This window comes from Phasianus colchicus, chromosome 5 (genome assembly GCF_987193195.1).
Source record: "Phasianus colchicus chromosome 5, bPhaCol1.hap1.1, whole genome shotgun sequence".
Lineage (NCBI taxonomy): Eukaryota > Metazoa > Chordata > Aves > Galliformes > Phasianidae > Phasianus > Phasianus colchicus.
In genome coordinates, this window is record NC_143440.1 from 55,565,296 (window position 1) to 55,584,857 (window position 19,562).

At 40.0% G+C, this 19,562-nt stretch overlaps 1 protein-coding gene across 2 annotated transcripts in view; it reads right to left on the minus strand.

Annotated features, from left to right (window-relative positions):
• Positions 1–19,562, minus strand: part of MNAT1 (MNAT1 component of CDK activating kinase) — a 117,564-nt gene that overhangs the window by 49,620 nt on the left and 48,382 nt on the right. For both annotated transcript variants that reach the window (XM_031605324.2, XM_090141820.1), the window contains exon 6: positions 16,833–16,958. In XM_031605324.2, coding sequence (XP_031461184.1) covers positions 16,833–16,958 — 126 coding nt within the window. The remainder of the gene's footprint in view (positions 1–16,832; positions 16,959–19,562) is intronic.

Consider the following 19,562-nt stretch of genomic DNA (forward strand, 5'->3'; position numbering starts at 1 on the left):
TATCGCCGTGATCAGGCTGGCTTGTCCACTAAGGCAGACTTGTGGAAGCTTACAGTAAGATGAATATTACGAGAATATTCAAGTTGCTTGGGCCAGTTTCGAACAAAACATCCACTTCTGAAACTAATTAAAACAGATGCTTACTTTAACTGCAGGTGGGCATCAAGAGAGTAATACAAAGCAAGAGAGATTTTAAGAAGTAGACAGGGCTTCCGAGTACCTCCTTAAGAGTAGTAATTCATTACATAAAACATCTTTATTTTATTATCTGGGCCCCAGTTCCAAGGCCTACACAAATTGAGAAAACGGTCTCATTAGGGATTATGTATAATTGGGTCCATTACTCAGAACAACTGTATCGAGCATCCTTAAGAAGCTAATTTATACAGACAGTTTCCAAATTTCTCTGATTATGTCTTTAAAACACTCAAAAGAAGATAGCAGACAGTTATAAATCATACAAACACACAGCCGCAGTAATCCATGCTATTTTAAGAAGTAGAAGAAGCAATTCACTGTAATAGTCATTGAATTAACTGTATTTACTTCAGTGTGTTATTTGAATAAATCATACCTCAGTGCTGGACAGTACATCTAACATTTGTCTTCATAGTAAAAAAAAATAAAAAATCACAAAATCACAAAATGCAATGCAGACAAATCACAATCCTCTGTAAACTGACATTTGGGGCATCAATATGTAACGCACCTTACATCAAAAGAACGTGAAAATCTTTCTTTTGCAATCTACATCAGATTTATTTAATTTCTGCATTTACTAAACTGCATAAACGCTCGTTTGATGCAATCAGTTCAGTTCCATTTAAAGAATAACACATCACAGTGCTCTTAAGTCTTTTTGGAAATACCTCTGTTGCCCAGCAGCACAAGGCTTCCACCAGTTGCTGCTCCACATGCTATTGCCAATCAGCTGCATTTGCTGTAGCGCATTCCAAATTTTACTAATTAATCTCTACACTAAGCCACACCAATGGCTGGTTGCCATTTGAAATGATCATCATCTTTTATTTAAAGACATAGTGACCCTATGGTCAATCCCAGACCTTACTTTAAAACAAATTGCTCCCAGTTTCAGGGAACTTGATCCACTGCAATAACGAGTTGGCTTTATTTGATTTTTTTTTTTTAAGTGGACAGAGAAAGTATCCTGATGCAATTGTTAGTAATCTGAGTGTTTGTACTAAAAATACTTAATTATTTCAATGTTAATTGGCAAGAATTGAGAAAAATCTTACACTTTCATCTAGGAGTTACAATCAGCAGAGGGTACGAGATGCAAACTCCTGGAAGAAAAGACCACTCGCTCTTGCAAAACAGGCTTTGAAGCTGTGTTTTAAAGACTCCAGCTTATTGCTACATTTCATATGAAGTTTTAAATATTGATTTCACACAGACCAATCGCTCACGCTATTGTTACAGGCTGCTCTCATTCAGCAGTGCATGTGAGCTCTGTGACCTTCACAATGACCTCTACAAAAGCAGTTGTGCATTTTAGTGTGGTGTAAATCCTCACAGACAAGTCGAACCTGTTCTTTTTGGCATCCAGCCCTTCAGATGAATACTCTGCTGAGATTTATTATGAAAGGGGAATGAAGGGGCATTATTGCACAACAGTCATCCCTCTCATACAGAGAAGTTCTATCTCTTACAACTTCTAAAGGCTTTTAAATAAACAGATTTTCTTTATTACACTAAATATACATAATAAACACTAAAATGATCTTATTATCCACATTTTCTGCAACTAAAATTCATTGTCATTTACCAAAATGTAGACATGCCCGGAAAAAGCGTGTGCGAAGGTGTTTTCTCTTGTCATTAATAAATAATATTCATACTTCCTGTTACTATACACGAGGCACTGGTGTTTCCTAGCACACCATTCAGTTACAACACTGAAGTATTATTCCACGTTGTAGCAACACACGCTGCCTTAAAAGGGGACATTAATTATTTTTTTCTAATGCCATGAAGTTGCTGCAGGATATTAGACTGTCTCCATAGGAAACACACTCCTATGGTAAAATGATGAATGACAACATTTGCAGCTTTTTAATTAGATTTCAGAAGAGTAGGAAAGCACTGACAAAGTTATTTTCCTTGCTCTCAATTTAATACTTCACAAGCCCAATGCAAAATAAAATAGAAGATTAATTGAATTTTAAAATGTAAATCGTAAGTATAAATTATGAAAGGGACAAATTTTATAAATTCAATGAACCTGCTAAAACAGAACAGAAAGTGTATCATTCACATTATCCACCCTTCCTTAGCATTTCCTAATTCATTTTTCAACAAAACACATTCTGTTAGGGAAGACTGTGAAACCCAAACAAAAACCACTCAAAGCTGCATTAATACTCTATTCCAAAAACTCATGTTCAAACTAGCTTCATCTGATAGCCTCGTGGAATCAACTCGAAGTATTTTGATTGAAACAAACACTTTCTTATCTAAATCTCTGAATTCCCCTAAAAAGGTCCTTTCCCCTGCAGTGGGAGCAGCCACAAACAAGTGACAATGCCTTGGCAGTTGTCTGCTTTTTTCAGCCTGAGCCCATGTCCCTCTCCTCGTCTCACATTCACTAACCCACAGATCATCAGGTATGGCTTTCCTAAAGTCTCCCCTGGCCTTTCCTTAGCTTTCTTCCTCCTCCTTTTCCATCAGCAAAATCAAACACAACAGTGCACAATTCTGAAGATTTCCCCATAAAAGTAAAAAAAAAAAAAAAAAAAAAAAAAGCCAACCATTCCATCTTTCCCAAGTTCCTATTGCACTTTCAGAGCCTCAGAGCTGCAGCAGTTTTCCTTACATAACATGCAGCAAGAATTTTCACCAACTAAATTTGCTTTCCCTCTGTAGGTCCCCATCTGCTACTTTATCATGGATTTCCAAGCCTGATAATATACCACTAAGATGGATTTAGAGATAGGCTGAAGATAATAGAAGATAAACCAGCATGATATGCAGTGCTGTACTTAAGAATCAAGTATCCTGAGTGCTAATGAGAGGTTTCTTCCTACAGAAGAATTTCTACATTTTGAAAAGCTGCAGAGGTCGTGCAGCTTTCCATAAACAAAAATAAATTAAAAATAAATATTCAGCTGTATTTATACTTCATTCTTCATAGAAACAAAAACAAACAAACGAGGCCCAGTTACAACCATTATTTTACTCAAGGTTTAAGAGCAACCAACACTTAAATGAGTACAACAATTATCAGGAACACTTCTTTTGCTTTAAGAGTCACATCTGTTTGATTTTGTATTTGAAATTAACCAACCAGATGTAAGTTGTATTAAAAAGCAGCATAAAACAGAAGCTGTACACAACACTTTCAGTAAAACTATACTAATGCAACATTATGCTTAAAGGTATTTTTTTGTGTTAGGGTTTTGTTGTTGTTGTGTTTTTATTATTATTATTATTATTCCAAACATTTCAATTTCTTGAATGGACTAATCCTGTCTAGGCTCTAGGTTCCACATAAATCAAAATGGGAATTCAAGCTCATGGCATCTCACAAAGAAATACATAGTAAATAAGTGAAAACTGAATGGGTGAAGATGAAGCAGGCAGATAGTTTCCATTGTAATCCCCTATACATCCTTCCATCAGCTCTGAAGCCAAGCCATCTTCCTCTCCCCACGCAATGAATAAAACCCTAATAATGCACTAGTAGGAACAAATGCAAAAGGGAATCCTTGGTATGCACGCACAGCTAAGATAGTGCCAACAGACATTAAACACCAGGATATAGATGTTGAAATTCTGTGCCAAGTTCTTTTCTGTCAAGCAGACCACATGATAGCCCTCCAACTTCATCCATATGACAGTGTGCCAGTGGCCGGTGGGAAATCCTTACGATAAAGCTCCTTGGATTATGCTTTTTCTGAACTGCAGTTATGACCCGGCTCAAAACTTGCTCCAAAAGAAAGCAAAGAAAATGGTGCCACTCCCAGTATCGTTACCATCAAGCTTTCACAGAAACTGCTGCCCTTTTGGTAAGGCAGAAACTTCTTTGAATATTTACTGATGGATTATTCCTCAGACTTCACTTGCATGAGCCTTAAGATCCTACTGCTCTAGGGGCAGCATTACAGCTGGAAAGCTTTATACATAGTTTTGGATGGATGTGGCTTTTTTCCCCCCGACTAGCTGTGTCTGCATGCCCACAGGTACACAAATACAGGCAGCCCTAAACCCTGGTGCCAAAGAGTGCCTAATGATGGCAAGGATCAGATGCCCACATCGATCCCGTTTAGATCTGTCAGCAAGTCTACACGGCACAGAGCAAAAGGTCTTGTTTACTTGAGCACTGCTTGTGACAGTCTTACAGGGGATCACGTTTCTGTCATTCTCTGCTTTGGAGAAAAGAGCAGCACTGCCTTTATTCGTGCCTCTCTTTCAAGAGATGAAACAAGAGAATTGTCCTCAGATCTAAAAATACATGATTCTTCACTCCTGCCCACAGCCTTCGGTTCCGAATTGTTCCTCCCTCCAACCTACTTACCTGCCCTTCCTTGTACCACTGTAACACTTCCCCGTGCACAACCCTTCGGTGCACTATCTACCTTGCCCAGGATCTTCTTAACATCCCAGAGTAACACAAGAATCATTATACTGACACAAACCCATCATTTCATGTTCTACTAATCCTTGCAAATGTTGCAAGTTCCAGTGTCCTGGCCTCCATCCAGATAATTGAGAGGGATTGTTCCATATGTGCTCTCTGTCCCCCCATTTCCTGTCCGTACCACTACTCACATTTGTCTGAGTGAGTCAAAGCAGGTTTCTTTGTTTCCAAAATATTCTTAATTATCCTACAGTTTTAAAGAGAACCTACATAAAATGCAACATTTATACTTCGTTAGTGACTTCTCTGTAAGAAGCTGAGGATGTTTTGCTCTGCCACACATTCTGATGGAATTGTAACACGTCACAGGTTACACCTGGCTCTCCCACTTCCCCAGAATACAGTTACCTGTGTAGCAGCTATGCTTAGACAAAGTAAAACAAATAAACTAAGACAATAACTTCTTTACACTGATATATTTTGTATTTAGGATTTTCTTCTTTCAAAAAGTTAGGAGGAATGAACGCAAGCAAAACTTTCAGAGACCAACACGCTCCTGCAGGAAGATGACTTCTCTTTCATTAGCAGCCAATGATGTCAATAATTCCTTCCAGCAACACCCTGACTGACACACTGAATCCAGACTAGGTATGCACAGGGAAATTTACCTTTTCATGTCCAACACTGATTGCCTAAAACAATATTCCCTTCTCCCACCCTCTGCACCTGAACAAACATTCTACAGGAAAATTATTATTGAAGTCTTCTTGGTACAGAACATCGTCTCTTTGATCCAAAATATCTTTCACTGCAAATATCCTAGTACAATATGAGAGCATCCTATATGGCTGACTACTGGAAACTCAGGCCCCCAGTACACCTTTGAAAAATATTTTTAAATCTATTTTTATTTTGTTAATATGCTATTTTAAACTTCAGAAGTTGAGTAACTTGTCTACGGTGCTGCCTTACATGCAAGCATAGATGCAGAAAGAAGTGGATGCTACACAGCACATCCAGCATGGCCTCAATCGACATGCTGAACATTTTTTCCCTAGTAGGAAATTAAGGTATTAGTAAAGATGGTGCATCTCAGAGATAAAATCAAAACAGAAGATGCTGTGGGGAAAAAGAGGTCTTGCATATACACCCCTGTCTACAGCCAGAATCCCTGTTAGAATGTGAGTGGGATGTCATGTTCAAAACTGCCCAAGTGTGCACACACAATCCTGCTGCCCTCCCAGATCAGACCTTACACAGGAACTTCTCCAGCCAGATGTGTGACAGAACACTTGCCCTGGTTTCAGCTGGGATAATTTTCTTCATAGCACCTGGTATTGTGCAATGGTTTCGATTTAAAAAGAAAATAGTAACGATAATAGCAGTCACTGCTGAGCAGTGCCTACACAAAGTCAACGACTTTTCAGCTTCTCGTGCTGCCCTACCAGCAAGAAGGCTGGGGGTGCACAAGGAGTTGGGTGGGACAGAACCAGGACAGCTGACCCAAACTGGTCAAAGGAATAACCCATATCATATGGTGTCATGCTGAACATCAAAAGTGGGGACGTTGGCCAGGAAAGCTGCCACTGTTTGGAGGTTAGCTGGGCATCAGCCAGCATGTGATGAGCAATTGCACTGTACATTGCTTGTTTGGGTTTGGTTGTTTTTGTGGTCTCTTTTTTTCCTCCTTTCTATCTTATCAAACTGTCCTTATCTCAATCCCTGAATTCTCATACACTTTTTTTCCCAGTTCTTTCCACTATCTTACTGGAGTACAGTAATGAGCAACAGTTGTGTGATGCTTAGCTGTCTACCAAGTAAACCACAACCACCCCCAATCCCCAAGTCCTTCCATCACTGAGCTTTCTTAAAATTCCCAACCCCATACAGGAACTCCTCAGCCTTTCCTGCTCCCCCTTACTCTACTCTCCCACCTTTCTGCCATACTGCCCCACATTCCCTCCCAGAGTGACAACTCCACGTTTCCCATCTCTTTGTTCTCTCCAAAGCATCTCCTATCAAAATCCTTCCTTCTCTTCCATCCCTCGTCTTCTGCCCTGTGCTTCCCCCATCCCTAAAATGCCCTGAACCCATGCTCCATCCTGACACCATTGCTACCGCTACCAGGACTGGATACTGAACTTTCCACCATGTATCTTCCAGTGACCATTTCCCACTACAGTCACTCCTTTTGTCCTTTAGATTCTCTTTGCACAACATTTCAACTCTCCACAAATTTCAAAGACAACACAGGGCAAAATTCATCTGTAGAAGATACAAGCAAAGAAGAGACAAAAAAGGAAGAAGACACAGGCAAAGAAGAGACCTTCTAACAATGCTGCAAAGGTGAACAGGCTTTACAACATAGTCAGATAGAGGGTTCAAGCCTCCTCCACTCTGGCCCCTACGAACCCAGGGGCCTCAGCTGCTCCTCATACGTCTTCTCCTCCAGACTTTTCCCCATCTTCACAGAATGGCCAGGGTTGGAAGGGACCTCAAGGATCGTGAAGCTCCAACCCCCTACTACAGGCAGGGTCACCAACCTCCCCATTTAATACCAGACCAGGCTGCCCATGGCCCCATCCAACCTGGCCTTGAACACCTCCAGGGATGGATGAGGCATCCACAGCCTCTCTGGGCAGCTGTTCCAGCACCTCACTACTCTCTCTGTGAAGAACTTCCCCCTGACATCCAACCTAAATCTTCCCTCCCTCAACTTAAAACCACTTCCCCTTGTCCTGCTGTTATTTACCCTTTCAAAGAGTTGATTCCCCTCCTGTTTGTAGCCCTCCTCTTCATAGCCCTCTGGAGGCTCTATAATAGCGACAGCTCTATGTCTTTATAAGAAATGGGAGTAGTCAAGAATAAAACTAATCTGTGAGGTAAGTCTCACACATGCCTAAGAGGCAAGTGTCTCCAAGACAGATGCAATCCAGCTGACAGCTGACTCAGAGGAATCTGTGAGCCCATTCCCCAGCTCTGCCATTCCAGGCTGTCAGCCCTCCCTCAGGTAAACAATAGAAAGGATCAAGGAATCACACAAAACTGCTTTGATCAGCAGAAACAGAAGATTAAAAGAAAACCTGCAGCGTTCTCAAAAATGCAGACAAGTGCTAAGAAAATGGGACTATGGCAAGAAGAGCTCACATTTCTCTGTGCACGTACACAAATTCAATCTTTTAACATGACTAACTGCCTCCAAATCTTTCTTTGCTCTTAGTACAGCTCCTTCGATATTTTTACTTCTCTCTGTAAATTAATTTTCCTAATTCTGAAGAGTCCTTTAACACTTGATAAATGTAGTCTGTAAAGCAAACTAGCAGAGAACTGCAAAAGAAATCAAGTATTTGATTTTTAAACAGCAATTAAGACATCTGAACTACTCTTCTAGATGTAAATTCTAAAACATCTAGTTCTGTGAAGTCCTATTACCCCGTCACCTTGAAGTACACAAGAAGTTTCTATACAGAGGCGGAGAGCAACGTGCTTTTTCATCTGTGAAGACAGAACACAAACTAATGAATCTGCGTTGTGTCAAGGAAATGCACTAATAAAGTTTGCCCTAAAAGGTAAAGGCAAGGGCCATGAGCTGCTATCAGAGGTGGCCTGGGGAGACCGCTGAGCCTCCACCTCAGTGGGTCTTTAGGAACAGGTTAGACAAGTCCCTGTCAGGAATACTTAAGTATCACCCAATCCTCAAAGCAGAAGTGAGGACTCACGACCTCAGGACCTCTGACAAGCACAGCAATTATGCAATTCCACAAGTAACATCTGCAATTTTGGTACCAAACTCTTGCATCTTATTCATTTTTCTTCCTAGGCCAAAAGTTCCACTCTTTATGAGGGAATTCGTCCTCTCTTGATTTTCAATATCATCTCCAGCAAGATTTCAGGAGATGAACTCAATGATCTTTGCGGCTCCCTTCCAACTCAGGATACAATGAGAAGGTTACAACCATGCTTTCATTAAAGGTATCTACCTCTCCTTGAATCTCTCTCTACCATCCGGCATGCGTACTTTTAAGTAAGCATCAAGCATTACTACTCAACCTTTTGCATTAAAAAATGTGGTTCGATACCTTTGTGCTGTTCATTTAACATGCACTTTAATATTGGGTATTCATGATGCATGCAACTCTTGGCCAAAGCAGAGCATCAAAATGGCATACATACACTAAATCGTATCTTGTTAAAAAGAACAGCAGCACCAAAAAGTTATATTGGAACAATCTATTAATGTGTTTACATTATATGAATGATTTGCTGTTCCTTCTCAAGGCATGTAGGAAGTCAGCACTTCTCAAAGTGTAAAGTATTTCCATGTGCTTAAAGCATGATCTTTCCAAAACAAACAATGATTGAGAAATTTTTTATTATTCTTTATTTTCTTGCCAGCTGTTTTTTTGGACTTCCCTCTCAGCCACCTTCTTTCTTTCAGTCAGATCTCTCCTTATTGCTCACAGTAACACCTACTCAAGCAATAGCTTATTCAGAGCTGTAAGACTCAGAAATGGGAACATCTCAATCTGATTTAAATGGTATTTTCCTCAGATCAGTTTACAGTGTGTCTTTGTGCAATTGTTGCAAGCATTAGTTCTGCTTGGTTGTCAGGATGGAACTTGGCATCCTACAGTAGAACCCAGAGGCCATTTCTTGCTGCCTTCTCTCAGTGCTGCTTCAGGCAAAGGAACAGAGCAGAGACTGACCAAAGCACCCCAGCAGCCTTCTCCCTGTGAGCCTTTTCCTAAGAAACACTTGTTTTGTGTGACTAAAGCAAGGTACTTGTTGCTTGAGACACACAGATGTACTGCTGAAATTTCATACTGAAGAGTCAGGCAAGTGAACCCTTGAGCAACTCCATAAATTAAATATGGAGGAAGAGGGAGAAATAGATAAGTAAGGGAAGAACTTCCATTTCAAAAAGCATCCGATAAAGGGTAGATACACTACACCACTAGCTAGAGCCACTAACTTCACTAATATATACATTTGTCTCACTGTTTGCTCCTGTACAATTAACAGCTTTGGCATTATTTCATTCACCAAATTCCACTCATTACAGCTGTGCAAACTTCTGGGCTGAATTCGTATTTATACTGTATGTGTATATAAACATGTGCTGATTTAGCCATGGAAAGGAGCCTTAAAGCGAATGTACAAATATTTATTCTAACAGAGCAGTATAAGAGAGCCCAGCCATAAAACAGAATCAGGGCAAGTGGTTCTGATTATGCCTGTGCACCAAACTGTTTAATTTTGACTATGGCATCTTTCCTAAGGCATTCCAAACAATAATCCTGCAAAGAGATACAGCAAGACATAGAACCACATTTTTTTAAATCCAGTCTCCTTTTCCAAGGCCAACACCATATAAAAGAAAGGAAGGGAAATGATAAATACTATCATTTACTTTGCTTTTCTTTCCCCAAAAACATTTCTTACCTACATTTAGAAAAACACTCATTAAGTGAATATAATGTGCTTAATGTTTACACACTTTGATATAATAGTAATTACACAGCAAGTCCAGAACCCAATTAAATGTTTTAGACTCAGTTTGTGGGTTGGAGTGCACACGAAGCATTCTGATGATAGAACAGCTTTAAATAAAGTGTACCTGGCATACACTTCAAAAACAGAGTTCAAATATTTAAGCACAGTTCTGCATGTATGCATTCAAAGCTTAACATCACATCTTTAAATAGCAGGCTAGAGATTCGGTGAAACAAATATATTTACTAATATATTTGCTAATCATTCTCCATCACACCACTCTGAAGTTACAGGTACATTGTATATATAACCCTTTGGGACTGAAGTGAGCACTATATAGGTCACAGCACTCAAAATCCAGCACGTTAGCCCTAAACTGAGTTCTGCCATTCAGCATTTTTTGTGTCCCTTCATTCATACATTTGACTTCTATATGTATTATCAGAGATCCAGCAGTCACCATTTCTTCTTCCTTTTTCACTTATCAGAAATAGATATCCTTCCCACCAGATCAATGCAATGATCATTGCTGAAAACAAGTTACTGCTAACGATGGCAAAAAGTCAAAGCTAAAGCCACTTTCTAGAAGTTACAATGAAGTGCTGAGGAAGGGCAGACTCCCACACACGTGTGCACCTGCTCACCAAACGTGCAACCCTTGAATGTCCACTCCAAAGAAGTGCTGTTTCTTTCAGTATCTCACCCAGAGACCTGCTGGAAAGCACTGCAAAACAAATCCCCTCACCGACACATCCTATTTCCTTTGCAGTAGGATTCTCTTTCACGGGGCTGCTGCCCAGCACACTGTGCCTAAGCTGGGACACAGCCATGTGTGTGAAGGCACCGACGCCACGAGGGGAACGAAGCAGCCTCGTGGTTCAGATTCAACAGCTGACTCCTGATGGAGCTCTAGACAACGTTCAGTGCTGCTGAAAAATGTTACCCTTACATGCATGCTTCCTAAAACTAGCGTGCCTATTCTGAGAGAATCTGTATGTCTGAACACATTACTCTCACTTGAGAATGTGCTGCAATTTTGCCTAGAATCACAACTACATGCTATGAAAAGATAAATATTCCGCCCAGCCGCAAAAAAAGCCATGCGTGGCACACAAGCCCGATGAAGATTAAAAAGAAAATACCAATCAAACAGATCTCAAAGAAATCAGTTCCATCTGAAGTGTTTCAGCCAGAAGATCAACAGCTGAGCTAACAGCAAAGGAAGGAAAACGGCTGGATTTTACTTTATTTTAAACTTTAGGCAAATTCTAACAGCATCAATAATAAATATATAATAAAGCCAAAACAACAAACAAAAAACCCAAAACAAAACAGAGCAGTAAAAATTGGGAAAGCAAGACCGGGAGGCCGAAACAGTTCCCTGCCACACAGATGGGATGGCAAAGCTGGAGAACAGCCGCAGCCTGAACAGAAGTGCTGCACTCACTTCACTTACCTCAGAGTCCCTGGCATTTGTCTAAGCAGCTTTGAAAGAGCACAACTTATTAAAAAGGTATTTTGAGAGACTTTTTTTGTGTTTGGAACAGGATTTTGGATAATTGCTCCATGAGCTATAAAAGAAACAGACTGAAAAGCAGGAGCCGCTGCTGAACAGTTGTTTGCACAGGAAGCAATATTGTGGGACAAGGCAATAATGAAGAACAGTTAATTTGACCTGAGCTGATGAGGTCAACGTTTTAAAAGAAATAGCTCCACATAATATAAAATAAGAATGCTATTTCCCATTAGAATAATACAGCAAGTGTAACGCCACAAGAAATCCATTCCTTAGCACATGTTATGCTCAGTTTAGTAGTAACATGCATTCCTGAGGTGTCCTAGACATCCTGTGTCTGACAAAGATTCATTTCAACGAAATACTGATTTGACTGCTGCCTCCTGCAAGTTCTGACTGCTTCAGCCTGCATGCTGCTCTCATGGCTTCCAGCTACAAACAGTCTGAAACTACGGCGACTGGAATAAAACCCTGATAACATTCAGGCACTGAGTTAAATGCAACGTCGCTGCTGTGATATGGACAGTAAAGGAGCCGAAGCAGATATTTCACTCTTAATTTGCTGCCATTCAGAGGTGCTGTTGACAGGAGATGGAGCCCAGCTCAGCGGAAGAGACACTAGGTCAGGAATTCAGCAGGGCTGGATCCTATTCCTCCTTCCGCCGCTGCTCTGTTGTCTAATCCTGGGCGAGTACATCGCCTCCGGGCATCTGCTTCCCTCCCTCCCCAACACTTCTATTTGAACTGCAAATTCATAATGACCATCTTGGTGATGACGAAGCATGTATTCTGCACTAATACTTCTATTAATAAATCCTCCCACTGCCATTAAGTAATAAAACAGGAATCCTGAGAGATATTGAATGATCAATTAGATGTTATAGTCCTTTGGAGGTATTTGGATACGAAATGCAGAAGGAAAGCTTTCTCAAGTGGTAACAGGCCAGAGGACACCCACGCTCTTCTACATACTTGGACAATCCAGTTAGAGGAAACTGAGTTTTTAACTACATGAATTTACTTCAAGAATACTATCACTGGAGGCTAAGCATCCCCAGGGACCTGGGAAAGGGAGCAAAGACACTGTAAAACAAAAAGCAACAGAAAAGGAAGAAGACACGCAGCCTGAAATGGGCTTAAGATAGCATGCACTCAGGCCAGTCTAAGGGATTCATTTGGACTTACTACAAACACATCAATAGCTGGGTCCCAGGCTCGGAGGTTTGCACATTCCCAGTTCATGATGAATTAAAAAGGAGTTGAATATCTCCACACTTTCATGTGTTTTTAACCCCAGAAGTACTGTGAAGCATGTAACTACAAGCACCAAAAGGCTCCCACAGTCCTGTAAACACTAGATTCACAAAAATTATTGTAGTGTAATGGCAATGTACAAATGCAAGCAGGAATCCATTAACATACAATGCATAAGAGCACCTCTCCCACTTTAAAAACTAGTTAAAGCCATCTCCCAACCAGAAATGGTCACTATACACACCAAGAAATGGAAGAATGGTTCTGTTCCCAAACATGACACTTGTTTTGCACACCCTGATAAGCCCTAGAAACAGTATTCATTTCTAGTAACACCACTGCTCTTCTTTGGTCTGGTACTAAAATCTGAAGTGCATGCATTGGTAAGCAATATTTTCAGCATTATTGCACTAAGTATAATTGTCATAATTTCTCTTGCAGCTTATACTGATGAGATTAGATATAATGAGACTAATATTTTACATATTCAAATATGCTAAAATCCTGTTCCTTATTATGATAAGTGTGATGAGCAGAAAACTCTGAAGAGCCTTCATCCCCACTTGGGGAGGCCAAATCACACTGACAGGTGGCTGTGCTTCAAGCATGGAAGATACAACGTACTGAAATCAATTTAAAATATTAATGAGATCCAGTAGAATGCAAATAAAAAAGCAACTCCTGCCTGAAAGGAGAAAAACAACAGTTTAATAAAATGAAAAATGAAGATGGAAACTCTATCCCCTGATCTAACTGTCTTTCTTGTGCTATAGGGGATGCTCTTGCTCAGCTTACCAGGGACACCATTCCCTCCCTCCTGTAAGCACAGGAACTCCACAGCACTTATATGACACCTTAAATGAGCCAACTTCCTTGAGCTTAGCCCAAGAGACTAGAATGGGCATGCCTCTTAATTCACAAACCAAGAAACTCATCCAATTATCAGTCAGGCTGAAGAACAGTTCTGACCATGACCATCCCAGGAAAAACACTCATGTTCAAGCTGAAAAAGAAAAATGCACTGCCACAACTGGCATGTTTGTAAAGCCTTTGTGTAAATAGAAGTTCCAGATCTGCCAGCATCTCAGCCAGCTTTACCCAGGTTCCCTTCCTTTGAACAAAATTAAAGACAACATCCACTAGAAAAGGTCATGTGGAGAAAAATAAAGAGATGAATGTACATCTGCATGCTGCAAGAACCTTTAATGGCGAGCCCAGAACAGAATTTTGAAAGCAGGCAGATTGTGTACCATAGGATTTTAGAAAAACAATCGACCTGGAACACATTATGTATCTTAGGTGAGTCTCAAGGTAGGATGTCATCCAGTGCTGTCAGTACCTCATCAGCTGCACCAAATCACACATAATCAACTACTGCTTTTTACAAAATGAACTCATTCTGAGCTGAAAAACTTGCATTTGACAACGGTAACTTTCCAAGAGGCATCCCTGTCCTGATCTGAAAACATCAAGAATTAGAGATTTCATCACATTCCACAGTCAATTTTAACAGTGAGGCCAATTAACCACTGGAACATTGTGAACTCTGAGGTCTATTTGTTTCTCCAGTTTCTATTAAGCTCCTATTTGTTTAACTAAGGTTACCAGTTCTTGCTACACTAGCTGTTGGGCTGTTCAGACCTGGCTTTTTCTGCAGCGAGGAGGTGCCTATTGCTCACTGAGTCATAGCATAACCTTCTCATGAACTACAGGCAGAACTCAGCACAAAGCATAACCTACCACCTTTGAATGAACTTTCTTGCTTTCAAAACTGTCAGCAGAATGCTTCAGTGTATGAGTCTTCCCAACAATGCATTCAAGAGAAGTCCCTTCATATTTTATTGCAGTACTATTTATATACCCAAGGTTCACGTGCAGTGCTGTGGTTGAGGGTCAGATTCATTTGTATGGTTAGTTAAACTTCCAAGTCCTCTTCACAGGGCCCAATATTTATTCTTCTATTTATAATTTTGCATTTAGCCATATTAAGACACAGGTCATTCAGAGGAGGCCAGCTTGCCAAAACTGCCCTGAAAATTGCCAACTTGCATGTCACCCATAGAAATGCAACATCTGCTTCCCAGCACTGCACTATGTCCTTGCAGAACAGCCCTTCCAGAAATATTCCCATTGTGTGGTAACCAACAGCTACAACAGGCGTTACAAGTCAGCCAGATAATTCATTTACCATGCAGAGTATCAGTATTTTTCTTTTTGTCCAATGTCAGTTCTATAAACTTCTAAGTAATGTTATTACATGATTAGATCAGGCATCCTACGAAGAAAATATGGAGATAGGCAACTTTCTCAAGCAAATCTGTAATTTTAATCAGTATGAATCCATTTTCCACAGAACACGAGGCACTAACTTCAAATATCCTCAACTTTCACTTTTTTATCTTTCACTTTAACTGTACTTACACTTCTTTTTTTTTTAAGATATGTAAGATCAATCAGGGTGGAGGGTTTTGTTCATTCAGCTGAAACTGAACAAATAAAAGCAGTCATCTAATCACACTTCTGAACACAGACAAAACAACGATCAGAGGAGTATCTCTTCTTACTGTAAATGGTAAGATTTAAGTGTCACAATGTTAGAAATCTCCTCATCCAAGTCTTTTACCATTTTTGAATGAAGTTTACTTAGGGCTGCAGATTTGAAACGTCTGCAATTGCTTAATACTATTTAAAATCCATCTACAAATAAATCGTAAAGTACTTCCATTGTCCTCATCATGTAGTTAAGCTACATGGAAGCTTAACTTAACTCTCTAAGCAAAGTTGGAAATACAAACAGCTTAAAAATGTCTGAGAATATGTTCTAACAGCAAGTGTAGGAATTCCAGTGGAATATTTTGTAAGCAGCATCCACAAACACTTTTGCCTACCAGCTTTTCTACACACAGAACAAAACCCACAAAGAAGACCTGTCTACCCCTGAAGTCTTAGACTGTAAGAAGAAAAAGGAAGATGACAGAGCTTCACACTACAGAAATGCAAAAGAACAATCTGCATGAGTTTGCAAGAGCTGACACTGCTTTTAGCAAAGTAAGCTGCAAATGCTATTACAGTGCAAACTCTTTGGAGGAAACAGACAACGAACACAGCCCAGATATCCTTGACAAATCCAACTGATTAATTGATGGGAGAGTAGTTTGCAGGGCTTACTTTTTGCTTTGTTTACTTTCTGGTTTGCCATGAGGGTAGGGAGTGTTGGTTATTTTCAAGACCCATCATTTCATCATTTAGCATTATCAACTCTAAAAAACAAAGACTAAGAGAAGAGCAGGAATTTGTAAAAAGCAGGAAACCAGTCAGGTACAAAAAAGAATAACAATTCGCTCTCCACCTACAGCCCTCCTCTGTCCCAAAAACTAGATTTATTTATCTTACATTTTCACGTACCACTAGATGCAAACTTTGTATCATGTTGAGACAAAACGCAGGAATGAAGACAGATCTTTAGCTGTGACTACAGCAGTAACACTTGAAAAAAAAAAACTTGCTGCTTCCTAGACTTCAGTAGCAATGAAAATAGCATGCCAAACCACTCAGCATCACTTTCAGTGTTGTCTATCCATACTCACAGATTATTTCAGTGCTCAGAGCAAAGTTGGAGAGTGCAGTCTTTTGCTTAAATATTTCAAGTTCCAGAATTGTTACACAAATGAGAGGGCAAAATAATTCAACATACAGCACAGCGTTGCTGAGGAAAAGGTACAGCTTGTTTTTAGACAACTGTGCGATGAAAAGGTTTCATGTATTCCAAGAAGCAGAACGATGAAATACGCAGACTGTTCTTTTCCAATTACATAAATAGAGATTCAATTATTTAATACAATATGCCACTCTGGTGAAAATAATCTCAAATTTCAAATCAGGAAATACTGTGTCTTTTGAAAGGCATTTTAAAAAAAGACAGAAACAAGGATTTTTAAAGAATGCTTAAAAACAGTAAAGGAAGAAACTTACCATTTTGATGCCAGTGGAAAATGTGACTGGTTTGACAGGTTTGGGTTTTTCCAGTTGCATTTCTAGCTGAGTAGATCTGTCTTTATGCTGAGCCAAAAGCAGCGAAGCAGGAAGACTGGAGCTCTCCTGTAAGCATAAGAGTAAACACCTGAATACTAAACCACAAGAAATACTAATTAACGCTGCATACACTTCAAAACTGCAAGCTGTATCTGAAAGGGCATCCTTAGCAGAGCAGTGTAATGCTAAGTATCCTCTATACAAAAGAAGAGTTTACAGAAAGAAAAAGCTGCAGTAACGCCATAAATCAGAGTAACCTGCAAACAATCACTTTTATAGAATCCACATTAAAGACAACGTAACAGGCTCTTTTTCCAACCAGCCAAAGTGACCGTATTTATTAAAATTAAAAAATAAAAATAAAAGCTTAATCAGAGAAGGAATAATACAAAGCAGTATAACTTGGATCAGATGTTTATCTAAGACACATTCTTTCTACCAATGAACTCAGACCAGTTTGAAATTGTTTCCCATTAGATTTCACCTGAGGCCGTTTGGAAATGATCCTTGCTCTGCTTTGCACAATGGCACTATTGTAAGTGCAACCAACAGCATATTTATTTTCTCCTTCACCAACTTATTTTTAGGGAAGCCAGCCAATTTTTGTTAAAAATATATAAAAGTAATAAAACGAATAGTTAAGCAAATTAGCTACTAAAACTCTCATGTTTAGGCTACAACAGAATGATTATTAACATACATCTATGTACTACATTATGGAGAGAGTCAGAAATTATTGGCCAATTTTCTAATAAACTAATGTGACTCTCCACATGCACACCGAGTTCCCCTGGGCTCCCAGGCTACAACAGAAGTGAAGCTGAAAGCAGTGAAGAAGTTCAGAATAGATTATTCCCAGAGTTCTGCAGGGTACCATTCTTCACACAGCACTCAAACCAAGCAAACACTGAACCGTGAACCATGCTGCAGCAGACTGAATTGTGATTTTCATTTTTATTTTAGAACAGTTCAGAGGAAGAAGTTGGAAGCTTTTTAAAGCTGCACGATGCCTTGCTGATACCTAAAGAAATCTCTGCAAGTGCTCATGAAGAAAGGTTGTGTTTTACACCTATTATTCCCCCATCACTCTCCCTCCTCTTTCTTCTCTTTTCTTACACTCACTTCATCTCATAACAAGGTAGCAACTGCTAAAAGCAGAAAAATCTCACAGGAAATCGTCTCCAGAACGGCAAACATCAGACACGAAACCTTCCTGATATTTCAGCAGTTCCCAAGGTGGAAGAGATCTAAAAATCTAAATTGTAACGATAAGATTTTTGTACAGCTGGGAGAAAATCTGGACCACAAAAACTTTAGTTGACAGCCCATGTCTCCAAATCGTTTCACACACCCACAGCCATCCTGCAGACCCTGTCTGCTGCTGGCTCTCGGACTTCAAGGATTGTAGATTCTTCTAATCTCCAGATTTGACATTCTAGGGTTCTCTAGCTCATCTGACCACATCACGTTCCTTAAACATTCACTGCATTTCTGGCACAATAAAGGAAACCAATTTTTATACCAACTTCTTAACAGTTCCACATCAGCACAATGGTTGGTAACCAGATTACACAACTGTGGGAAATCACCACAGTGCCAGCAAGCCACCACATTCATGATTGTTTGTCCTTTCTAACGTGCACATAGTCCTCCTGTTAACTATTAACACAGAAACAGAAATCAAAGTAAGCACTTACTCACACTAGCAATTTTCTGTATGGGAAAAAAAAAAAAACAACATGTAAGCTACTTACATGTAAAAGTTTCTGAAATATGTTTAAAGAAGCCCGAGGCTCTGGCAAAAGGTGGATGCTTGACATCTTTAAGACACCTTGACCTTTGTGTGATTCCAAACTACTGCATGGCCCAGGGGGAAGATGCCTGTTTGCCAAGTGCTGTAGTGCCATTCTGCTCCTACCTGCGGAGTGCAGGCTCTTGAAGAGGTAAGTGCAAGTCCCACATCACAGAAGACATCTAAGAGCTCCACTATAAACCTCTGTATACAGATGAGTTTATGCAGTAAATAAAGGAAGTGCTTTAATATTTTATTAAACCCTGACTGCCCAAGTTTAGAGGCTTTAAAAGAGGGGGGAAAAAAAAAACTTAACCACACATCTCTTCTAATAAAAATGTAAAATACATTTGAGACTACAAGCCTAAATTACAACGAGGTGCTGTGCTTTTCAAGTGTGAGGTTTTATGGCAAAAGAGGTCACTTGTAATGAAGGTTATATAAAATCTGCTTCACTGAGTAGTGGGAAGCAAAATGGGCAACAGGTAACAGAGCAGCACTGGAGCTGAAGCACACGACTGCTCTTCCATCAGCATGCAGAACATGAGCCACACAAAACCTGATCTTCCTTGCACCAAACCATGCCAGCCTTCCTCCCTCTGCTCCCAGCAGAGGCCAAGCTCTTGAAGGTTCGGCCTCAAGGCCAGACCTTTCTGCAAGACCTGAGCAACCCAGAGCCTGCTGCACAACATTTTAAATACCAAGCATTTCTGTGCCTTTTTCCTTGCCTCTGGACTATCTAAATTATAAGCTCTTTGAAAACAGGGCAGTATACTTGTATGCAAAATTCTCCTGTTGAAAGCTCACGGGCACGCTCAGTTCAGGTGTTCTTCTCTTATGAGCCCAAAACCTGTCCGTCACTCAAAGCAGAGGGAAGA